Here is a 25084-nt window from a genome sequence, read left to right on the forward strand (position 1 = left end):
CACTGGTTTTTTAAATGATTCAGTACACTTCCCTCGCAAGCGATGTACCGTCTTGACAGAGCACCTTACGAACATGCTATGCTTAACTTACGGAAAGGAGGAAAACAAATTCCATGTTTATCGGGAATCTCGAGGATTAGGAATTATGAAGTTTGTACACGATTTGCACGCGTACATTCGGGCAAACTACTTTCATCGGATTGCTATTGCGAGTTGAAAGAAATGTAGAAACGACCGGAAAAAGGTTAACGTTTGCTTACTTGTTTATGATAATACCGTTTGATTATCTGCCCTCACTCGATAATGAACCGCGAGCAAAAAGCTGACGGTTCTGTATTACATTAAAAAGATTAATAATGCGGGTTTCCTTCAAGTTTAGGGTTTGTCGATGCTGTCAGGCTTGAGACTCGGTCGATATTTATTTACGGAACTGCTTGTTTAGACTACTTATTGTTTTTGTTTTGTATTTTATCCTCCTCGACACGGCGGCGCGCCTTTCAAATGTTTTCCTTTTATTCCTACTAGTTTTTTTTCTTTAAATATTACTACATGTACTTACGAATATTTTCCTCACTAAAGTTAAAATAAATAGAAAAAATAAACTTCTGATATCTTTTCTCTATTTTCTTCCTCATTCTTCCTCTTAGCACTTTTTTCGCGCTAGTTGAATGGATTTTCACACATATATAATTGATTCTTCACCATTTCACTGGACTGGATAATCTGTTAGTCGGTTGCTTCTTCGCCTAGAGAGGCCGTTTTAAAATGCAACGGTTTCCAAAAGAAAAAGATTCTTAATTATAGTACAATTATTGGATCCTTTATCTGATAGCGAGACTTTACCACTCTACTGTAGGTAGTAGAAAAAGGCTGAAATCTATTTGTATTACGAAGCTATACAATTCTGCATGATGATTTTCCCAATTGGACTGTTTCGTTTCGCTACCTGTGTTTTGTGAATGAACGGATGCTTATTGGAAGAGAATCATTCTGTAGTTGTGCCGTTTTTTGGTGTTAAATCACACTGCAAAAAGCCGAAAAAGACGCCATCAGCAAGAAGGTGTGGTCAGCCTCAGCAAAATCCCTTTTCGAAATTTGCCAATATCGCTTCGCAAGTAATAGTATATCATATCTAATATCGCCTGGTATTTTGCCTATTGCCTGTCAGGTCTTTTCTTTTTATAGTGGATAGGATCTGGAGCGCGCAATACGCCTTTGCAGTTTAAAACAAATGTTACGTTCTTCCAAAACAGAAAAGCAAATCTCACATGCGTTTACACGTAAACCAGATCCGCACGGTATGGTCCACTTGCAGAAAGTCTTACGCTTGCGTGAGAAAGTGATTGGCATTTACTCTGATCACACGGAAAAGTAACGACCAAGTTGGGATGGAAAGGTTCAACAGGTGCAAAGTGGCGTTTGGTAGATTAACAATTGTTCATCGTGCAAACCCTAATGATAGCTGTCTGTTTTGTCACCTTCAATACCATTCCCCAATCGGTAGCCAGTAATAACCTGTTATCATCGTCGTCGATCACAAAGACGCTTGTAAATTACGCTTATTATGCTGGGTGTTTGTTTGTCACTTACGTTTCTTCTTTCTAGTCGGATTCTTCGTCCCGATCGTCAAACTCCGAAAGGTCTACCGACTGTAACATGGAGCGTGAAAGCGCGTATTCGATCAGGGCCAAATGGCAGAACACATACTGGTCCGGCATTTGTATCGAGTATGCTCGTTGTGAACGTATTTTCTCTACCGTTCCCTTGATGTCGGCCGTACCAACGTCTTCTAGGCGCGATATACAAATGTCCAGCGTTATGAATGTACCCGTTCGTCCGATTCCGGCACTGCAATGAACCACTATAGGGGGGCCCCGGGGATGACCGGCCCAAAGGTCGCCCAAACATTGTACCATCTCTGCCTGCTTCTCGCGGGCACGTTGCAGGAAATTTAGCATAGCCTTAGCCGACGAGGGCACACCGTAGTCTGGCCAACTGGTAAACTGCCAATGGGATACGCACCTTACCTCATCAGTCTGCAAAGAAAGGAATTTCGCTTTCATAAATACTACAGCTCCTTCAACAAGGATATCAATTGACTGCTTACCTTAATATTTCTTATTTCCAACTCTACCACCGTGTAATCTTCATTAGTTTCTATCGACATTGTCCGCAATCGAAATGAACCATATTCCGCTATGCCGCCTTCGCTAGGTTCCCAATACTGACCGCACTTGGCGCGACCCCGCTCCATCACCCTCGTTGTCATGATGATCAACAAACAGTGCTGTTCCCAGACCATGCGCCAAAAATCGTACGATGTCTTTGGCAGTGGACCCTGTGTGGAGATATACGCATTCTTCTGCTTGTAACCGTCGACGAAATTTGCGTTGATGTAATCCGTCGTGGGATCATCCTCTTCCTGTGATAATACAACGCGACTGTGATCGTAACATAGCACATCCGTGTAACGATTCTTTCCTAAATTGTTTCTCAACCTGTAACAGAAATAAACAAATCGATTATTAATTAACTCGCGCCATTGGAATACAAATATTGTACATACTTTGCATGCGTAAAGGTACCATCGGGTGCGCGGGCTTTGATTTCGGTGTACTCCCGAATCAATCCCATCTTACCCCGCTCTCGTACCATCTGCACAATCTGTTCGATCGTTTTCGGGTCTCCTTCGGCGCCGGCTAAACTATCGTCGTCGCTAAAGCCCGACGATGCGCTGCTTGGCGGATTTTCTGTCCACAGTTCCGAATTGGTGGTGTGGTGATTGTGAATCCCAACATTGCCTGCATGATTCCCAGCGAGATGTTGGCTGACACTCACTGCAGCGATATCACTGATATCGTCCACATTTAAGTGATCCTCCACCAGTGTACCATTATTGCCGGAAGAGACTGCCCGGTGGTTATGAGTAGCCACGAAAGCAACGTCTACTAATTCCGAACCAACACCACTTAGTAAATGGTGCGCGTCTAATGGGCCGGTTCCCGCAGCAATTGCCGCGATTCCTGCACTTCCCATCACGGGATTGCCAGCATTCGGTACGGCCACGCTAGTGGAGCTGTTTTGAGAATCTTCTGGCTGCTGTTGTTGCTGGCCTGCTGTCGCAATAATTTCGTCTTCACGATTCGTCATCGATTTGTAACAATGTAACAACCTGAAATCGTACAACATTATTAATACTTTTTATTTATTCCGGCTCGTGTATGAGTGAAAGACGAATATAAACCATTTTTATAGTGTCTAATACTGAGTTTATAGTGTCTCCAATACTGAGGAATGTCTAAACGGAATCATGATATGCCAACAAATATTCACGTAAACATAAAATCTGTGCAATTATGACAAAACCCATGAAATGATCAGGAAGAGAACTAAATTATGATCAATGCCTTCACCAGTTCTGTTCTACCTGTACTCACGATAAGGAGAGGGGACCAATTTACCAAGCACAATTATGACTAAATAAACCATTAAGCTATTTAGCATCAAAACAGTTATGAATCTAATACTGATAATCGTGAAGATATCAGCAAATTTTCGAAATATACACAATGTTCTAATAGTACATTTATTAATCCTTCATTCAAACCTATTGGATTGTGTATCAAAAGCTGGAACGATTACGCTTCTTTCATGTGAAATGTTAGGTTTTTACTACCGATGTCATTGTAGACAATGAGCAAGATAAACTGAGCTATAAATCACAAACTTGTTTATTGTTTTCTAGTGCTAGCAAGTTTATAATAAGTTCATTACTTTACCCAGAATCGCTCATAGTTTAACTAGCATTTGTAGTTGTTTAAAACAAACGACCGGCTTGGAACAGATGATGATGCCGATGGGAAATCAAAACTTTGGAAAGTCCACAACATAGGAAATGTTTTTTTTTTTTTGCAAAACGTGAAAATGTTATGTATCTGAGGTGAGCGAATGTGAATCAGTGAGGAATTCTGATGCTCGAATTAATGAGGGAAACGGTTTATTTCATTTTACCTTAAACTTGGCATGCACAATAAATGACGCAGTCCAACACCCAGAAACTGTATGATTTGTGCATCCTGCGAAAGGAGATGTTGATTTTTATAGGGACACACATCGACAATTTGGAACCCCAGGATACAAAAAAAAAATACGCTACAAAACTCAACTCAGCTTGATATCATGAGTAAGTTACACACACAAAATAATAGGAGAAATGTTTCATACCCTCGCGTTGTTTTACAGTGAAAGAACAATTGAACAACCATAAATGCAAGAGGGAATACAATAGCCACCACCATAAAGGTACTAAACCAAAATGGAATAGTGACATGGCTATATATGAAGATATCAACAGCGAACGGCACAACAATATTGAATATTGCTTCGTCTAGTGGTATATTGCATCCGATCTGATGCTTCGCAGTTTACTCACCATGAGGAATGATCGACTTCTAAGGTACCACCTAACCGAACCGGCAGAGATTCCCGAGGAACATGTAAACTCAGCTGCGGTATTGATACGGTGAATACACGCTCGCGCAATTTCTCACGCACAAATAGCCGTAAGATTTTGAACGGTGCCTTAAACCAAAGCGGAGCCGTTACGATAAGGACCTTTTTCAACCGTGCTGGATAGCCACCCTGTAAAGAGAAGAATACACAAAAAGGTTTTAAGATATGTTTATCACTGGAGTACTGGCAATAATAAGTTTGGAAACAATGTTGTAGTATCGAACATCCGGAAAATACAACCAATAAATAACATATCAAAATGGCGGGCTATTAAGCCCATGCTGATTATCGAAATCCCCATTAAAATGTCCTTCGTAACATGAGCGAAATACGAACGTACACCGTGTGCATCAGGTTAAATAGGCCATTGAGCTGACCTGTGAGCTGAAAAGTAGGTCAACTTTTATACCAGGGCGGCATACAGTTTCACAAATCTCCCTATTTGCACTTGTTGGCCAAAAATTCTCAAGTAATTACGGACTTTCTATGAAAATATTTCATCGATTAATGGACATCATGCCCTGATCATCCTAAAGCAGTAGTTACTTAAATCTTGCGCGTTCCTGAGTTTTACAATTTGATGCAATTTGATTGGTAATTCAGTAAAAAATGCACATTGTTTGTATCGACGACTAATAGTGACCTAACTCTAATGAAATATGTACGTCGCTAAAAAAAATTGGGCGTATATCGCAAAACCTTACTACTTAATGGAATATAATTTAATAATAGTGTTAGCTCATAATGAATGTTCAAGCTGATATGCCTGCAAACACGCATCGGTTGGGATCAAGTATCGGCAAATCAAACTAAAAATAGGATCATTTCTCTAATAGTAGTGACGGATACACAGGTAGTCCCCGAGATACGCTATTTAGCGAACCTTAAATATTCGCGTATCTTGAAGCCAAAGCAATAGAAAGCAATGACAAAAGAATTTCACCGCATTCGCTTAAATTTTGTACAACAAACTCACTAAGCTATCAAATTTATCTGCGAATCTAAAGATACCGATTATGTTGGGAGCCACCTGTATTTGATGCGCGCTTTTTCAAACATTTTAGTTTTTCATCCACCAAATGTGTAGATCTCGTCTAACGAAGTCCACCGTTCTAGAGCTATCTTTCACGCCTCTTACTAGACAAATCCATTAAATTAATTCATTCATTATTAAGCATGATCAAGAACCTGCCCGATGCTTTTAAATAATGGCACCAAACAAAAAACTACACAAACAAACTTTATAAGCGATGCGTCTTAATGTCACGCAAAAGCAAGAATTATATTTTTAGCCCTTCGCAGGGAAATCTAGAACGGTTGGATTTAAAGCCAAATCATCACGCCCTTGAACAAGGACAACATTTTGATCTCGTACCCATCTCAACCTAATATGGACGGGCTGCTGTGCATTTTTGTTCGAAACTATATAAACATCTTGTTCACGATCACTTCCATAATTGAGAGATAATGTGCCTCGTTTTCAAAGAGTTTGATCACATGCAAATGAGATTAATTTAAGAATTTCTTCCCATTTTGATATCAGGAATGTATAGTCCACTTCGCTAACATGTAAACACTATCCATTATGATCTTATTTGGGCATCTGCTCCGGCACTTTCTATTGGGCATTTCCACCATTACACGATGATGGACACTATACGATTGTTTTCTCACATAATGATCGAACATCACAGGTACCAAATGCGTGGGATGATAAGATATCCTGTACATAGATGAAACAACTAAAACTTTATAACCGATCGATGCTCTTGACATTCGAAGCACTATGTATTATCACAAACGCATCAAACAAATTTTAAAGGTTGCCATGCAAACAATTGCTCCTAACAAATGTGGCGCAACACCCGTTTACCGTACTAACCTTCGCGATGTACGTTTGGCCCTTGTCGTTTTTACGCAGGTATCCTTTAATATTTCACGAAGGGACACCGTTGGTTTGGCTAGCTGCCGTCAACGTGCATTTGTTATTTTGCGACTCTCGTGTAGTAACTTTTGCGTTGGCAATTTTCCACACAAATATTGCCTGTCAAACAGCGGCAACTACGGCCCCGAACGAAACACAAAGGAAATATTTATAACTTTTTCCCCAACCAATCCCGCTCGCAACGGGATGGACGGAAATGATTTTTTCCACAAAATCGATAACACACTTGCCGCGGTAGCAGCACCAGGGATTGACTACCCAGTGCCGTTTTCGCTTGTATGATGTTTCTTCTTTCACTGCACACTCTTATGCTTCACAAATCCCACGCCTGCTGTATGCAGGTGTATACGCACGATACAGATTCGCACATTTGCTGGGAAAAAGCCGCAGGGAAACAGCACAATGGGGAAGAAATCCCTTTTCGCCTCAGGACTCACTTGTGCAAAAGAAGTACGCCGAAAGATTTTCACGTTCAAAAACAAACACTAGCTGACATGGGACACAGGGCGGCGGTGGTGACGATGGTGGGACACACACCACAGAGAGCTGGCACGATTCGCAAAAGGGTCGATACACCAAATGTTCGAGGCGTTCTTCACTTCAGCAACTAATTTGAAATATACACCGTTGCCTTGTACGCACCAACGTTGAACAGTATCCGAAATAACTTTGTCAACTGACAGGCAACACATTAAGGGCTGTTTTCGGCAATGCGAAATCAACACCGTCCCTTGGTTTGCCTATTGTATCAAACGTGCACGAACTTGATGCATACTGATTAGCGTGTGGTCACTTCGTAATATGGCGCTGATTTCGGTACCGTGTGTGGTAGTTGTGTGTTGTGTAGTTGAAATGGGTTTTGTGCAATAAAATACGATTAGGGGGAAAAGCACGAATGCGCTTGCGTTTCCCGTGCACACACAACCGTGTGCTGCTTCACGAAACAACACAAACTGAAATCTTTCCCATCGTGTTAGCATCGACAAACGCGTGCGCCTTAAAACACCGCACGCACACGCATTTTATCGGCACACACATGCACACACAAACACACGCATAACATTCGGACCCTTCTCGCACACAACCAAACAGTCAACTTCGTAGAAACGCTAAGCAAACACACGCACACAGCGATGGCAACATTGCTATCCGCGCTGTCAGGATAACGTCGAAACGTCCTTGCCCGATGAGAAAGGAAATGCAAATAGAATGCCGATGCGTTTTGTTATTAAAACATGCAGGTTACCGCAATTACAACAAGCAAACGAAAGAATTAAATTTAGAATATCTATTTCGGGGAACGTTAATCGAATAGTGAAATGCTTGTTTATTATTAGCGTATTGTACTTTGCTGTTTTTAAGATGTACAGTTTCTTAGAACGAAATACAACAATAAACATTCAAATTTAATTGCCTTATTTGCTACAAAGAACGTGATTCACAGTGTTGGACAAACTGTATACGTTAACTGTATGTTTACGCATGTTAAAAACAAACAAATGATTTTAAAGAATCGTTTTAACTGAAGTTCTTGAGACAATCGCGCTGCAGTGGGTTCAATGAACTCTTGTTACCCTCACTCCATCCACGAAGAAACAGAATTGGCGCCACTAAAGCAGAAATACGTAATTTGTAATCTAAATGTTGCCATAATAAGGCATAATCTTGATGACATTATTTCAAAGTCCGAATTTATCCTTTAGTGGCAGAATCTTTATCCTCGTATTCGGAATATTGAGTATATTAATCCTCTAGTCGAGAATCCTTTTTCCACTTACTTTGAAAGAGGATGCACAGAGTTCATTGAACTCCATATTGGCTATCTTGGGTTAATCCTTGTACTACTACTTTTGGCACTAAAATCTCCAGAGATCCTGTGGCAGTAGAGACAGGTTTTCATGAAGTCTGGTGTGCTGTAGAAAATTCGAGTACAAACAACAACAATAGAGGCCTTGTTATCCCCCATTATAGGTTAAGGGTGTCTGAAACATTTAAATCTCTTCATATATCAACTACGAATTCGTCATTCTTGGTGGCTGCACGTTGTTCTTCGCATTTCACACAGCATGAATTTCAATTCACAATACCTCAGTATCGGACTACTTTATGGGACCACACTACTTGCTCATCACTACGTAGCAAACTTAAACATTAAATCCACACACTAACAATAATAGGACCGATCCCCTACAGAAGCACTGACACTGATGAGATCAGTGAATGAAGCGCAAAAACAAACACTTAGCTAACGTCCTCAGGCGAACGCATGCGCTGATGCATCGAGTAAACGTTGTTAAGGGAACCACTAGTTTTCATGATGACTTAATGAATGACAACACACGCTTAGCGCAAAACAAAAACTAGTCGTAGCGTTCGCAGGTGAGTAACTGCGGGGTGGGTAAGCAAATCACAACAGCAACAAATTTAAGCGATCATGTCGTCCCTCCTTAATTTCATTACTCCCGCGGCCTGACTGACTGATCTACGTCGGAATTTGAATTCATTCAACGGGTCCAAAAGCAGCGGAACAACAGGTGATATCTCTCCCAAGATGGATTTGACTGCCTAACCCCATCGACGTTCCGGGGCATCTAGGCGTATATTTCGACTTCCAGGAAATCCGTAGTGTGCGCCCGCGTTTGCTTAGCTCACTGCCTTCACTTACTGTTTGCCTGATGGTTTGTCGTTTTGCACCGCGTACAAATTCCTTCTTCGCGTTTTTCAGCTGCTCTTCTTATTTCCCGAGCGACAGTGTAGAAGTGGACTTCCGCTGCGTATGTACGGGAAGGTACGTGATCACACACTATAGCTTACCATAGCACACACAGATACATTGGGAACGCAATATGCGCCATGGTAGCACGACCGCGTCTCAATTGAAACAATTTGGATATAGCTACCGCGTGTGTACGAAGAGCGTACGAGGGCACGAACTATTCACGCAAACACACAAACAAGCACGTGGCAACAAGACACACTGCCGGCGGGGACATCGATATGTGTTATCTTAATTATGACGTATCACATATAATCCTCGCCACGCAATACAACGCCCGCGAAATGTTCGGTCACCCTTGCTGAGACCAACTAACCATGCGCGGTCGGCTCGATCGGTTGGTCGGCGATTCCCGCTTAGTTCATGCTGGTGGGCGCGAAAGTCATACGTAACCTTCGTCATCTCTACACACGCGCGTTTCAAATAGTACCAAACAAAGGTGTGAATAAATTAACCAGCCATCGTGAGTATTGGAAATTTTCGAACTTCGTATTTCTTCACATAAAAGAAATTATCTTCTTCCACCAGGATATCTATTCCAATTGCGATAATTAATAAAGTGTGAAGATGAAATCGGATACAATATACTAAGTTTTGATTATGTTACCTTTAGCAGTGTGAGGATCTTTTGCGATAGATCGTAATCAAAATTGGAATACTTCGAAGTGCTCATATCGTAGATGAATACTAAGCCTGCCTTCTGTGTCTCGGTGCTCTGTAACGCTACATCCAGCTGATAAACCACACCTTGAAGTGTTGTTTTATGGGTCACGGTCATCGGATAGTGCAGATTGGCAGTGAATAGAGCGATCGCTGCACCACTGGCATCTCGTCCGGGCTGTAAAAGAAAAAAAATTGTTAGAAGAAGTATGATGAAATTCAATATTATATAATTCAGAATTCGTAAGTTACGTTTACGGTACAGTTTAAATGGAGTGGAGCTCAAAGAACGAAAGAACACGAAGGCACTTTTAAAGCGGTCTCATGGCGAGACTGGAGAAAGTATGATAGATCTTATACGAAAAAAAAAGAACTTCGCATATCAAATGCACATCTGGATATCGGTGATACATAGACATACATAGCCTAGAAAGATCCGTAAAGCTAAGATCAAAAAGATCGTTAGTACAAGAAAGCCGAAGTACAAGAAAATATTCAGGCAAAATATCAACATTCTGTTAAATAATCAATCAAACGTGTAAAACTGCTCACATTCATTCGCACACAGCGATCGGTTTTCGTTAGATTCCTCGAGAAGACAACGAACAACACATTCATCTACTCGAAGCGGATGTACAATATCCGGTTCGGAAGAAGTGTACATGAGCCGATAAACAAATGTTGTTCTCAACCCTACGTTCTTTTTGTTATAACTAAAACAAAAGTCAAATAATTTATAGACACATTGTCTAAAAAGATATCTTACCAAGATCGTGAATTTTCCGGTCTCCAATTCTGTTCGAAGTGGTTCATTCAGTGGATCGAATCCGTACAGCCCTTCACGTTGCCGGATCAGTTCATGCTGCTCGTAAAGTGCCATTGCTCGCGTGATGTCATATTTGCGTGCCAACAGGAAACGGGTTGCAATCGCCGGTGTCACCGCCTTTCGGTTTGGATCATTGTTGGAGCTATTGATCCGATCGATAAATTGTTTTACGACCTGTCGAAAGAGATGTAGGATGTGAAAGGAAACTGTATTACCGATTACAACGTAACGTCAGTATATTTATAGATAGGGATGCAATCTACTTCATGTAATATTATATTCATACACATGTGCTGCAATGTCGTGCAAAAAAGTGCTCTAAATTACATTTCAATCAACAATTTAAAGAAACCTGTCAGCGTTCAACTGTGTGTATAACAGTGATATGTTCATTTTCAGAGCGGAACGTTTGCGGAACGATGAGCAAAATTGGTACACCGGGAGTACATAAACATTTTTTCTTCAATTACACAGACTCATTTATCATAGAGAACGATATTGGATATTGCATATTTTCATTTCAACAGAATCTTTTGCTTAAAGAAATTGAACGAAGAATGAGATACAGTTCATGAAATACTTAAAATATTTTTTTTACAAAATAATCGATGTTAATGAGAAGATATTTAAAAATGAATACAAAGTAATTCGAATTAACATAAAATCCTCGAGGGCCTTACATGGTCCCTTTATTGCATGGCAGAAATTATCAGACTAACTGTCTTCGAGTTTTGTTACGGACCGTATTGTTTCCTAACCGATGTTTGAACCAAATTGCTGCCAGACAGTTGTAAATACCACCGCAAATAAGCTGAGGATGCAATATATAGGAGCAAGACTCAATAAAGCAATGGAAGAAAATAATTGAAAACAGCAAATAGGAGCAATAGGAAAAGATATGAATTGAAGAGCATGGCGAAAATGCTGCTTCTGCGATAATACTACAAACACTAACATCACGATCTCAATGCTGCTGCTGTGGCTGCATAACGGTTCCAATTCGGAACAACGCACGGGCGAAAGTCTTTGGAGAAACAGCGAACCAAATGCGCGCATCTGTTGGGTCATGTTCGAGATCGTGGGTTTGTCTGCTTGCTGCTTGGATTCGAGAGCTTTTATCGAATTTGGCTACGAAACACGATCGGGATCGTTGGTCGTATCGGAAAAGAAAGTTTTGCGTACAATTTTGATTGAACGTGGAAAATCCACCAGTAAATGGAGATTGTATTTCATTTTCCATCGCATTATACGAAGAACAATGAACACATAGACGAGCGTTATTTTGGAAAATATTTTCGTTTTGTGTCTCTAATTTCGATAATTACTTTAACGATTTCGCTTCCTTCCCGGCACACAATTCCATTTCATTTGCTTCCAACCGATCGCAACCCTTCCTGTTACTCTAACATAAATTCGGCTTAGCTGCGTAAAACAGGCTAAATTATTTGTTTACGGTACAATTCTTCGGAGCGAGAGGCATCGAATGATATTCTTGCTTCAATGCTGGACTGCAGTTGCAATTATTGCAACGTTACACACCATCCAACTTTCGAGGGAACCCGTTTGTTGACCGATTTTCGACCTTTTCCCAGCAATAAAACCTAACCGCCTATTGGGTCCAAGCGGAAAACCGCAACAACGAAATCCACACCACAAACACGATCCCCACAGCGAAAGAAGAAGAACAAGGAAGCTATCAACGCCGGCCGGTACACGTCAGGAAATGGCTTCTCGGTGAGCTGGGAAGGATATAGACAACGGAAGATATCCAACCCCAAGAGGTGGAACGGGTGTACACGAGCAGGTTCCTGCAGCATTACCTACATTAACTGGAGGTGCAAACCGGACGAGAAAAGCAGGTTCTACGGGTGTACCAAAGCTACGTCTAAACCGCACCAGCCTGGACCGTACCGCTGCCAGCACCAGTACTTGTCATCATCATCGTCATAATCACCGCGAGGCAGCTAGGAGAGCAGCAGTCAGATGTATCCGTTTCAAGGCTGAAGAAACCGGCCGCCGACAAGTAAACCGACCCGTACCCCTACGAATGCACCCCAAACGATACTGTCGCCGCGATGCTGAGTCGCGATCAGCGCGTGTGTCTGTGTGGGAGCTAATTCTCCTCTATTGCATTCGATGATTCTGCGCTCGCACCGGGCGCACACGTACGCGTTTTCCGCTTCATTTGAATATATGACCGGAAAGAAATAGGTCAAATTGATGGAAATGGTAATTATGTTTATCGAAGCAGCGGGAATCATTTCTAGACCTTTCGTTTCGGGATTCCGTACTAGCCAAAGCTATTGGGCACTGGGAGCTGTGTGAGCTCGGAAGAGCCACACGTCCAATTCTATCATTTTTCAAATGCCCATAACGACTTTTGGACAACACTCGAACCGGTATTTAGATACAATAAATTAACACAAGAAATTCGCGTTAGGAGTTTTTAACTAAAAGTTCACAATCGAAGCAACCGAAATTAATTGCTGCTTATTTATATGGCACCAATTGGGCTGCATTTGCGGATCATTCAATCTTCAACCCCTGGACAAAAAGTTTGCAACACTTGCAAGGCTCGCACAGCACGCAGGAGGGAAAGCTGTTGTGATGTTTTCGTATCGCCTTTTTATTATGTTTCATAAAAATGAAAATAGTTCAACGGAAACCCCCATCATTGGCTGTAGTAAATCAAAAACAATGTGTGTGTAAGGACAAGTTAGGAAATAGCTTATGCTATGCTTTTTACCTTCAAGGCCCACAGCAGGACAAGATCCATGATCGTGATCTTATTTTTCCTTTTCATAGTACCTCGTCGCGCTTACGGATGTGTATCGCTATTTGTTATTTTTTGTTAAAATACATTACAATTCACCAAAACACTCCAACTAAACGCAGGTAGACATTTCCTTCATTGCTATGCCGTCTTCTTTTGTTGGTAGAGGATCACAATAAACCCCAAACGGAAGTATTAATTGAACGAGTATCAGCACAGTACCACCACACACGCTGAAGCGGATGATTCACTTTCACATTTTACTACATTTCTCTGCAGGGCATCTTTTACTTTCCGACATCGGAGCAAATTGCACTGGCGGAGGTCAGCGTCTGCCTAGCGCCTGGCCCCTGCCGATTTAATAACGACACTATAACGGAACACTACCACCACCTCGAAGAAATTCGCGAAGCATAGACCGCGACCACAAACACACTCTCGCACGCGCACAGCATCTGTGTTTTTTTTTTGTATGATACGTTGCACCGTTGTGAAAAAAAAGGTGCTGCTGCTTGATCGCGATCGTCGTGTGTTGTCTGTTACTCAGCCAACACTATTTAATTTTTGTAATAAATTTCACCCAGTTCGTGTTGCACACATCGTGAATATGTAAAGTGTAATCCACTGTTGAACGTGACTGTTTGTTTCACCAACACGAATTGCAACCGGAAACTGTGCCCCGTGTATTGCGGTCGGATGCGGATGTCTAACTCGCCGTCGCCGTCTGACGAGTCGAAGATGTTCGCAACTTTTCAAGCTCGCGACGCGACCGCCACCAAACATACACTGTGAAGAAATGGGCTTGCTTTCTTTTCACCGGGACGGTGGGCTTCTACCGACCGAAACCCGCGGGCTCTCGTTGAATTGCATTTTGCAATACCACTACATCAATCAATGGTCCGCTCTTGAAAGCGTACGTAGCTGGTTTGGAGCACCGATCACCGGATCGCTGGAAAATTCCAGCCTCACACCCGTCGACCAACACGATCGTATACAGACGATCCAAACGAACGGTGCTCGCGATCGCGGAGACTTGTGCAGTATCTTCGAAGAGAGAAACCCCAGTGATACAGGGAGAGGATGAGCTGGTGAGAGCTGCACCTCAATCATCGGTCTTTGCTCATGTACGGCAACATACGTGCTCTTTCCAACATAAATCGAAATCCCGCGTTGGAGAGGGTTTCATTACATATCTTTCTTCGAATCTTTCGACCTGTTTGGCCAGGAAAGTAGGAAGAGGATGTAGGTTAATTTACTACAAACTATACCAAACCGTGGTAGTAGTGTGGTAGTGGGTCATATATTTGCAATCGACAAAAATTTTTTTCGAATTAATAACAATTTTGTCTTTTCTGACAAACTTTAAAGAGTATAAACCTAAAAAACTTGCTAAAATAAAACGGTACTTTACACAAGATAATTGTTTGTAGAACCAACTTGCTCCAATATTGCATTGCTTGTGTTTTAAAAAGACCAGAAATATTGACTCACCCATGTGACAAAATCATTACGGTTATCTTACAGATTGAGTTACATTAACACATATCTGTTCGTTATAAACAAAAGATGGCATGTACATCATTAACATGGATAACAGATAAGAGAATTACACTAGACAAAAATCTAATTCCGTTGTTGAATAAAAACAGATTGATTGATTGAATCGAAACGAACATTGATTGATTTTTTTAACGCCCTTAGAGCTACTTTAAATCAAATTAATTTTAATTTAATTAATTTTCAGTAATTCATCATCGAAGATCATAACTCTAAAAGATTGCTGATTCCGGTTAGGTCAAGATAGAGTATCAATTCTTTTGATAAAATACGTTACTTCAACTTCGAGGAATTGTAGTAGGGACTTCGGTAATAATATACGAATATATACTCATAAGTTGTTTGCCCGTCAACGTTAAACGAAATAATAAATTTAAATATAGTAAATATTATGAACTATTCGAAAGTTTAGCTTAAAATACTTTAAACTACTTCTTCGTTTTCCATCTTTTAGCAAATTATTTTTTGTATTATTTAAAATTAAACTAAAAGAAAAGTAAATACCCAAGAGCGCTCTATTACTTGGAAAGTTCATTTGCTAATTCCCAAACGCGCTCTTGTTTTCGATTTAGTAACATTACGCAAACAGGAACATTTAGCCAATGATGATTGATTGACGTAAGCGTAACAAGATAAAACTTGTCAGTTTATCATCATCGGTTTCGCGAAATCTTTGCTATTTGAAAACTGCTGCAAAGTCCCTCACTCTCCCGGTTCCGTTTCGAGAATCATATAAAACCTGCTGCGTTTAGCGCATTAACCACGTACTTTGAACCATCCTTCAATAGGTGAACCATTTTGACATCAAGCGTATACCAAGGACTGCACGATGAAACAAATTATCCTTTTCGTCGCAATTGCGGTGTGTGCCGCGATGGGAGAGCAGCAAGCTGAACCGATTCCGGCGGCCGCAATTGAGCAGCTGAACGATAACTGCAACGCCTGTCCACTGAACTGTGTCGAAAACGCCGAATGTCCGGCCCGCAATCCAGCGCAACCAGTGTTTCTGGCCCACAGCGATTGCACCCGTTACTACGTGTGTGAAACTGGTCGTGCGTGCGAAATGAGCTGTCCAGCAGGATTGCATTTTAACGTCCGCGAATGGGTTTGCGATTATCCGCATCGCGCATGCTGTGACCCGATGATCGAGTGTGTACCCGGATGTATCCCTGGAGTAACGTGCCCTCCTGCGAACTAGAACTCCCATAAATGTTTTCGTTTTATTGTACGTATTGCAAATCAATAAAAGGTATCAAATAGTTGGCATGTAAATGTCGGAGTCCATTGATAACTTATATATAATATATATATATCGTCCAAAAAGAACTGCTTTGCCTTACATTCATCATCGTTTGCCTCGCAATCTGTGCCTTATGATAAGCCATGTTTGCGGTTCAGCTCCATTTTCAGCACGTCTTTAATAGTCTTGAATGGAGTGAAATAATCCGTTTTGGATTGAAACAATTCTCATGCACCACCACCAACACCATTAGCATGTTGCAGATTGGTTTATTTTCTGTTGCAGAAACTTTTGCCTTTGACGTCAGTTACTTTACAGCTTCATCCTAGTTAAATGTTATTGCTTTTAATTCTCATTTTGAAACTACTGATCAACGCCACAAGTTCAGTTACGTTTGGTATTCTGACAGCGTTGATCTAAGCAGCTTTTTCTTCTCATTTTTCCCTGTAGCCGGATAAGTCAGGTCAAATATATGCGAGTTTTTGACACAATCAAAATGGAAAACGTTAAAAGCGATCAAAGCTATCTTTTTGTTTGTTTTGGTTATGTATGGTTCGGTTGCTATGACGTTCATAAAACAACGGATCTTGCAAAGGAAGTATCGACAGTTCTCAAATGTTTATTGAAGAGACAGGTTTACAATTCTTCCAGGTTTTCGAGCGGAATCTTAATGGCAGATTTTATTCATTTACATATAAGCAACTCGGCGAGTGATGCTGTATCGTACGATCGCAAGATAGATCCCAACATTACAATCGCTGAATTAGCAGTAAGTCTATTGATCTGACCCAGAAGAAAGCTGCAATTAATACCTGTTCTATTTAAATGTCTTTAGACCATTATTGAGTTTGCAACCGGCATTAACGCTTACGGGATGGAGGTGGAACTTTACAACGGCGAGCAGTTCATAAAGAAAATTATTGATCGTGGCAACCGAAATGAACATAAAACGCTCAGAGATTTTCCTGTCCTGGATGGGATGCGGCTTCACGTTATTGGACGCTGCACCTGGCTGGATGATGGTGGTACCGAAAAATTCGAACTTTCCTCAGAAGAGTACGATAGCCGAAAAGACAGTTTGCGTAATTATTTGCGGCAAAACAAGCTCGGACGATACAGTGATGAGAGGGCTGCTCAGAAGATGGCTGCACGAGCCCATGCTAGGGAGCAACAGGAGAAGAAGCTAAGGGATGTAACCGTAGGGAAACGCTGCACGGTGTTGACCAAATGTGCACCAACACGGTTTGGAGAGATTGCTTACCAGGGCAAGCTGGCAGGCAAGCCCGGCATTTATATTGGAGTCAAGTTCGATGAACCAGTGGGTGTGAATGATGGCACCTTTGAGGGTATGCGATATTTTGACTGTGCACCCAAATACGGTAGCTTCGTGACACTGGATGCGGTCGAGGTAGTAGACATACCGCCAGAAAAGAATATCTTCGAAGATGAATTGTAAGCAACTCAAATATCCGGTAAGGTTGTCCCATGTGCCCCCGTATAATAAAAATAAAAGGCGTTCAACATTCTATTGGGAACTTCTCGTCCAAGCAATCAAGTAGAATCGTTTGTTTTGCTACTTACCGATTCTTGTGCCATTTTTTGCAGATTGTAGTACTGGTCGGGAAGTGCCAGAGTTTACGTAGCTCACTGTTGTGATTGTTCGTTTTGCGGCTGTGATGGCGTCCGTAGAGTTTGTGTCCTTGGGCTGGAAATGTTTAGCTGCAATCCGTCTTACTCCAGAGCTGTTCCACAGCAAGTAACGCAGCACACCTAATGGGTCAAATTGCGTCCAATCGTGATGGTTTTGCTAGCAAGTACACATCGGAATGAACTCAGCCACAGACACTTGTTAACAACAAACACACATAGAATCAACGTTGCTCAACGCTTCGTCACACACCTCTTCTCATCCTCGGCACGCAGCAACACTGATAGCTTATCTTCAGGCAAAATCTACAATCATCGCGAGAAGTGACGAATATGCTCGAGGGCCTGATCCGGGCCCGCATTTACGCGACAAATTCACCTTCTCATTTACCCCGTGCACAATTTCGTATGCAGCAAACACCTCTTGTCGATTTAACTTTTGCTGTAAACAAAATGAAGCACGCAATGACCTTTCGTGACACCAATTCCACAATCTCACTCGGTGTGTAGCTCTTTGATATTTGCGAAGAAATTTAGACTAGTTCAGCGTGATCTAACACATTTCTTTGACGCGATTGGATAAACACCTGCGTGCTGAGCAACGAAATATGATGCCGCGATGCAAAACCCCTATTTAGAGTGCGTTTGTGCTTTGTGCTGGAAATTCCGCCACCCAAACACAATACATTGAACGCTGTGCGTAGCTGTACTGCGTGCCGTTACACCACTATTGCACTACGCGGAATGAAACTACGCTCCGATGTACGCAGAGAGAGTATTTCGTAGGGACTTATTCCATTTATCGGAAAGGAGCACACGGAATATTGTGTTTGTTCTATTCTATTAATTGTATGCCACCTAACCACGACGAACTCCAGTGGTAATACGAAACTGCAATGGTTGGTAAACTGTGACCAAGATTTGACAACTCACCTTTTGACATTTGAGTTCAAATCGTGTGCGACACGACGCACAACTGCCAAGTAACACATTTGTCCGTACGTCTAGACACGATAAATTTTGCGAATAGTATTAATCTTTCTGTCAATAAGATCGGATTAGATCGGATTAATCTTTTGGCAGAAAGATTAATCTTTTGATTAATATTCTTCGTAAAATTTATCGTGTCTAGACGTACGGAAATGCTTCTTTCGTCCGTGAAACTTACGTCAAACATGATATTTTACCAGACCATGTCTATCTCGCTGTCAACCTCTGGGCGATTATGAAAAATCGAATGTCAAAGAACATGCTGAAGTACAGAATCAAAACATAAAAAATGGTTTCAAGAAACCTGTGCGAGTTTTTCCGCCTGAGACAAATTTGCCAATATCAAACCATTTCAGCGTCCGCCCTCTACCGTACAAACCGTGGCCAGTACTATTATACCAGCCCACGTTTCATTAAAGTTTGGGACGACCCCCGAAAATGGGCCCGATCGTACTGCACCACCACCAAATTCTTACAGGGCCGGCAAATTAGGTTCCTTTCCACAGTCTGTATGTATCGATCACGCGTACTAAACCTTGCTATGAACAGTTGTGTAATAGCTTTGTTGTTTCTTTCCATAGCCGGCAAAGGTCCTGGCGAACAACAGCAAAGTGTTGCGACGCCACAATTGCTGTCGAAACTATTTCCACAAACTGCAGTGGAAGGAACCGAAAATGAGATACAGCAAGAAAAGCAACGCAAGGAGGAGGACGAAGAGAAGGAATCGTCCTGGAAGCGGATGAAGTTAGGATTCGTCTTCTTTGGATTTTCCGTATCCGCTTTCTGCGTTTACATGGTTTGGGTGTTTGGCGCACCGGATCGGGATGCGGAAGGTAACATTATAATGGACGAATTCATGGAACTGCCCACATTTCAGCAGTACTTCCGACGAATGTGGAAATCGATGACATACTACCAAAAAATGATTCAAGAACCATCACGCGAAAAACTGTTGCCCGACCCACTCAAGTATCCCTACGTACAGCCACCTTACACGTTGGTGCTAGAGATGAAAGATGTGCTGGTACACCCGGACTGGACGTACCAAACCGGGTGGCGTTTCAAGAAGCGTCCCGGCGTTGATAAGTTTCTCGAAACTTTGGCCGCTAACTACGAGATTGTAGTATTCACTGCCGATCAGGGAATGACCGTATTCCCCATACTGGATGCACTTGACCCGCGGGGCTACATCATGTATCGTTTGGTGCGCGATGCAACACACTTTGTCGATGGACATCATGTAAAAAATTTGGACAACCTTAATCGCGATCTTAGCAAAGTCGTCGTAATCGATTGGGATCCAAACTCGACAAAATTACATCCGGAAAATACGCTCAACATACCGCGCTGGACTGGCAATGATGATGATTCGGGATTGTTCGATCTAATGGCACTGCTGGTTACGATCGCCACTAGTGAGGTGGAAGATGTGCGGGATGTGATGACGTACTATAAATCTTTCGAAAATCCACTTGTAAAGTTCCGTGAAAATCAGCGTCTACTCGCAGAGCAGATGGCCGAACGAGAGCATGAGGATAAACAGCGCAATCTGCCGGCAGTGCAGCGATGGAGACCCAGCTTTCTAGGCGGTGGGCGCTAAACGCGGTGCATATTGCCAATAAATGCCATAGCATGTCATAATTACCGTTGTTAACCATTCTCAAAATTGTTAGAGCAAAAGTATGTCCTTTCAATTAGTTTTCAGATATCACATACTATATTAAAGTGCAGCTATCAAAAGATGTGTTAAGCTGTAGCTCACAAAGTAGAAACTCAATGATATTAATTGCATAAACTGATATTAAAATTAAAAGCAAAATTAAATGAATCCGGTAGGATTGGTCGCTATTATTTGGTAACGAAGCTGCTAATCAACAGTACGATCACGAGTTCACCGCGTTGGACTCTCTGGTACAGAAAACATTCGATCTTCTTCACGCTGATTTCCTCGCTCCAAGTACCAGTTATTATCCCGTTCCAACTGCTGCCTTTGCTCATCCCTGGCCGCTTGTCGTCCGTGTTTCATACGCTCCTGCCAATGCTGATCACCTGATCCCCGCTCGCCATGTTTACCACCATTCTGGCGGTATTCATCTCTGCCTTTATATCTCTTTCCATCCCACTCATCACTCTCGCGACGCTGATGACGATCATGCTTTTTGTGGTGCTTGTCATAATTTTCGTGGCGCCGATCGCCGTTGGTCCATTCTGTACGCTTAAACTCTTCTAAATAAGATCCTTCACCGGATTCGTAAGCCTGCTTTGTTGGCCGCTCGCCACTACCACGTCTTTGTTCGTCACGATGGCCAGAGTGATAAGACTGTCCTTTATGATCACGCTCCTTGTACTCTTCACGCTGCTCAAACTTTTTCTTGTAATGATCATCGTTATCATCGTGATCCCTATCGTGATGTTTGTGATGTTTTCGTCTCCCTTCACTATGATCTTCTCTATTTCTGGAGTTATATTCATTTTTATGATTTTCAGTGTATGTTTTCTGCTCATATTTGTCCTTTTCATGATATTCTTGTGTTCGCTGTTTGTTATCATATTGACTTATTTCCTCACGGCTATCACCTCTTTGTTTACGGTCATCTGCATGTGTTGAACGAATATTATTGTCCTTCTGTTTCTGCTTATTGTTGTATCCTTTCTCTGGCTCTTTTTGCTTATATTTGTCCTTTGCATGATACTCCTTTTTCTTTTCTTTGCTATCATATTGCCTTCCTTCTTCGCGACTATCACTTCTTTGTTTATGTCCATCTTTATGCGATGCACGGATATTAAAGTCCTCCCGTTGGACAAAATCTTTTCCTTCCTGTCTCTTTGATTTATCCTCTTTTATGTAGTATTCATTTTCGCCATTCTTTCCCTGTTTGTGATCTTGGTATTTTTGCTTTCCGGATTCTTTTTTACAACCACTTTCTTCGAAGCATTTTGAAAACTCCTCCTCAGTCTCATGTGACACGGGAGTATCTGATGGTGTGGGTGCTTCATACTCTGACGAAATCTTTTCATTGTGCTCGGGGGATATAGCATCCCTTGCATTCGCTTTCAAAGTTTCTTCCGGCTCGGGAGAAAGATCCAAAATGCTACCCAGAGCTTCTACTATAACGCTACCTTCTGCCTTGATGGCATCAAATGCTTTCTGATAGTCAATGTTAAATGGTGATGCTGGCTTGCTAGGGTCGATCCATTTTTCCTGCGATGGCTCCGAAGCCTTGGGATGGATAAATTTGTTATAGTTTTCTGGCTTGGTTTGTTTCTTCTGATGAAATTCACTCTTTTTCTGCTTCGCTTCAATCTTGCGTTTCTTAATGTCACAATACTTTGCACTATACTCAGCGAACAGGTCATCGTGCACTGCTTGATCTTGTTTGTAACAGAACGCTGGCAGTACGTAGTCCTTGTCCACAATTAACATCGGTTCCTCTTCGTCTCCAGACCAAACTACCTTTCGCTTCACACCACCATCTTGGGGAGGAACTTTCCTCATCGGTGGTTGGACCGGTTCTTCCGTCACAAGTTCAGCGTCCTGCTCCTGTTCCACGGTATCATCAAATACTCCTTTTAGAACATCTCTCCACTCAAATTCAGCCCGCTGAACTTGCTCGTCTAGTTCGGAGCGCGTGTAAAGGTGGCGCAGTTTGTTCATCTCGTTCTTCAAGATATTGTTCTCCAGCTCCAGTTCGGAAATGCGTTTCTCGTGCTCAAAATTCACCTCTTCTACCCGGCTCTGAAGCCGCATTGAGTTGCCAAGCAGAATCGCGACCATCCCTGTAGCCAACAGACTGAATATGACCCAGCTGGCATTGCTCACAGGGGGATGAGAATGTTCCACAATCGAATTCACTGATTCTATCGATTGCTCCTCGGGACGTTTGATCTGTAACTCTGAATTGTTCTCGTCTCTCGTTTCTTGCCTAGTTGATTTCGGTTCGTCTGGGGTATAGGGCGGTGTAAGTGGTACGTAATCCGGAAGCTTTAGATTAATATTCCGGCTGAAATGAACCGTGCGTCCATGGTCGTTAGGTAATTCCTCTTCTGTAAGTATCTTATCAGAGCTGGCCGTGTCACATTCACTGATGACGCTGATTCCATCAGAAGATTCATCTAGCTGCGAACTGAACAGGTATTTCACAATTAATTAACAGTTCGCAACATATTTACAGTCTAGAACAAAGAGCGAACATAAGTTTGCAAATAGTTCCTAGCAAAGTTTATATTTAACTCACAAAGGAACAAAGTTCGCCTACGAACTCTCCTAACAAAGTTGCATTCGTCACTCACAAATAAAGCAAAAAAGCCGTATAAACTCACTCAGTGCTTCGGTGACTATCACGTCGCTGCTTTGAGGTCGGCAGATCAGCTCCTTTCCCCGCAGTCACATTTTCTTGATCGATATCCTGCACTCCACTTGGTTCACTGTGCAGCTGATCGTTGTCTTTCCCCAGTAATGTCCAGCTGTCGGGATCTTCCGAGCTGAGCGATGCCGTCAACGGGTCGTTTACTTTACCACCAACCGCATCGGCATTTGCAGGATGATCACGATCTGGTTCTTCCATCGTGGCTGATCTTCAGAATAAACTGTCCGCAAATCGAAAGCAAACGCTTGTTAACCCTCGTAGCTCCTTCTCAACTGTTGATGCGTACGCGAATGCTATGCGCAGGACCCGACTCATTCGTTCTGAGAGTGATATTTATAACTATGTGGCTTCTTTTTATTACAAAACATCCAAGCAGAGGAAACACCGGTGTAAAGAATTGTGGTGTGTAGTATTCTACATATGAACAGAGCGAAAGGCACGTGCCTTTACCCTATTTGCATGCTACCCGTTGTCACTGTTAGTTTGAAAATCAATTATGAAGAAGCACCGACAAGGAAAACAATTTGGTTTGCAAGCCCGTTCAATTACAGTCAAAACTGCAAAACATTGCGGTTCTAAATTGCTCCCTAGCTTTGAAGAATCTGTTCTCTACCTGACTAACGTTACGTTTGAGGCGTTTACTCAACAGGAGAAGGCGCAGGAGGCCTTTTATAGCCACTAATTTACAAAACCAGAAATCTTAATGCAAATATTTACCTTGCGAGAAAATTTTACATACCTGTCCAGATCACCGAACTGCAAACACACAAAGGAACTTTTGGGTACTGAAAAGGTAATGCCGCAGATCCGCTAATCTAGCGCAGCAAGATATTGCCGTTTGTATTACTGCAATGAAACTGAAACAGCCAGCAGAACTTGCTCTTCGTACTACACGTTATTTTCCACCAGAACACACCGCATGGACGAAAATTGCGTCGCTGAGAGAGAATTATTTACGTATCGCATTGTTTTTGTTGTTGTATCGTCCGCACATTCCTCCGGGGTAATCTGACAGCTTTGCGGAGGAACATAGGAGAGGTTGGACATTGTTGAAGCAGGAATGTGATTTAGACATTTTTACCACCTCAAAAATATTAAATATTGTAATTTAGGGTTTTTTTCGAATCAAAAAACCCTAGGTACAAAATTTTAAACAAATGAATGGTGTTCAAATATGTTAATCGAAACGTGTACAATTTTAACGAAACAAACTTAACGAAAAGTGAACACAACGTCCCATGGGCAGAAACGCACGTGCAGAAACATTTCTTGCAACCTTTCGAGCTCATCTAGTTTCGAGCAGCTGTAGAATGGATTGAAATCAGGATTGTTCATTTTTATCAGTTAAATGCTGATGTTTTATCAACGGAAAATTAGTTTACAGCTATTTTGTCCAAATAACATATTGTTTATGAAGCGATTTTACAATTTTATTTTTGCTGTCCGAAAAACAAATGGGTTGGTGTCTTGGCTATTGGTTTGCAGTTTTGTCTGCATGCGATTTGAAAAATTCTTCTCGTGCTTTCCTGATTCAAGAAAACATTACTAGAAACGACCAATTCTATTCCATAGCATTTACGAAAGAAGTTTGCTTAATTCGTATGTTCTATCCGTCATTGTGATATTTCATTCTTCCGTTTCTTGTTCTCATGTACTCATCTTCCCATGTACCTCTTTTTCCATTAGGTCCAGCGATTACAGTGGGTAACATAACTATAGAAAATCTTGCATATTTGAAATAATTGATCGAACAAGAATCCTTCTGGCGCATCCTTTTTGAAGGTTTCATAT

General features: G+C 41.8%; 4 protein-coding genes across 4 annotated transcripts; 2 read left to right on the top strand and 2 right to left on the bottom strand.

Moving 5' to 3' along the window:
- Positions 1–491: 491 nt before the first annotated feature.
- On the bottom strand, positions 492–18805 carry LOC128310222 (tyrosine-protein phosphatase non-receptor type 9). The gene is made up of 7 exons (XM_053046809.1): positions 17871–18805; positions 10660–10893; positions 9841–10071; positions 4433–4641; positions 2567–3172; positions 2108–2498; positions 492–2036 (listed from the first exon to the last, which is right to left on the bottom strand). Exons 1-7 carry the CDS (start codon positions 17883–17885, stop codon positions 1602–1604), a joined length of 2121 nt encoding a protein of 706 aa, XP_052902769.1. The 5' UTR covers positions 17886–18805; the 3' UTR covers positions 492–1601.
- Positions 16960–17745, top strand: LOC128310223 (tubulin-folding cofactor B-like). Its single transcript, XM_053046810.1, has 2 exons — positions 16960–17058; positions 17125–17745. The coding sequence occupies exons 1-2, from the start codon at positions 16960–16962 to the stop codon at positions 17743–17745; spliced, it is 720 nt and encodes a 239-aa protein (XP_052902770.1).
- Positions 18806–19206: 401 nt separating the features above from the next.
- LOC128297118 (mitochondrial import inner membrane translocase subunit TIM50-C-like) lies at positions 19207–20567 on the top strand. Its single transcript, XM_053032687.1, has 2 exons — positions 19207–19435; positions 19508–20567. The coding sequence occupies exons 1-2, from the start codon at positions 19216–19218 to the stop codon at positions 20524–20526; spliced, it is 1239 nt and encodes a 412-aa protein (XP_052888647.1). The 5' UTR covers positions 19207–19215; the 3' UTR covers positions 20527–20567.
- Positions 20568–20639: 72 nt separating this feature from the next.
- LOC128309695 (RNA-binding protein 25) lies at positions 20640–24236 on the bottom strand. The gene is made up of 3 exons (XM_053046141.1): positions 24033–24236; positions 23247–23513; positions 20640–23050 (listed from the first exon to the last, which is right to left on the bottom strand). Exons 2-3 carry the CDS (start codon positions 23489–23491, stop codon positions 20818–20820), a joined length of 2478 nt encoding a protein of 825 aa, XP_052902101.1. The 5' UTR covers positions 23492–23513; positions 24033–24236; the 3' UTR covers positions 20640–20817.
- Between the last annotated feature and the right edge of the window lie 848 nt (positions 24237–25084).

This window comes from Anopheles moucheti, chromosome 2 (assembly GCF_943734755.1).
Source record: "Anopheles moucheti chromosome 2, idAnoMoucSN_F20_07, whole genome shotgun sequence".
NCBI classification, from domain to species: Eukaryota; Metazoa; Arthropoda; class Insecta; order Diptera; family Culicidae; genus Anopheles; species Anopheles moucheti.

Bases quoted from the DNA above. Each gene is read 5' to 3' on its own strand.
- LOC128297118 (XM_053032687.1), top strand. From the start codon at position 19,216: ATGGTTTCAAGAAACCTGTGCGAGTTTTTCCGCCTGAGACAAATTTGC. The intron at 19,436-19,507 runs GTATGTATCGAT...TTCTTTCCATAG, and splicing joins TAGGTTCCTTTCCACAGTCT to CCGGCAAAGGTCCTGGCGAA.
- LOC128310222 (XM_053046809.1), bottom strand. The intron at 10,072-10,659 runs GTAAGATATCTT...TTTCTTTTACAG, and splicing joins CCGGAAAATTCACGATCTTG to CCCGGACGAGATGCCAGTGG. The intron at 2,037-2,107 runs GTAAGCAGTCAA...CTTTCTTTGCAG, and splicing joins TGGAAATAAGAAATATTAAG to ACTGATGAGGTAAGGTGCGT.
- LOC128309695 (XM_053046141.1), bottom strand. From the start codon at position 23,491: ATGGAAGAACCAGATCGTGATCATCCTGCAAATGCCGATGCGGTTGGT. The intron at 23,051-23,246 runs GTGAGTTTATAC...ATACCTGTTCAG, and splicing joins GATAGTCACCGAAGCACTGA to TTCGCAGCTAGATGAATCTT.
- LOC128310223 (XM_053046810.1), top strand. From the start codon at position 16,960: ATGGCAGATTTTATTCATTTACATATAAGCAACTCGGCGAGTGATGCT. The intron at 17,059-17,124 runs GTAAGTCTATTG...AAATGTCTTTAG, and splicing joins TTACAATCGCTGAATTAGCA to ACCATTATTGAGTTTGCAAC.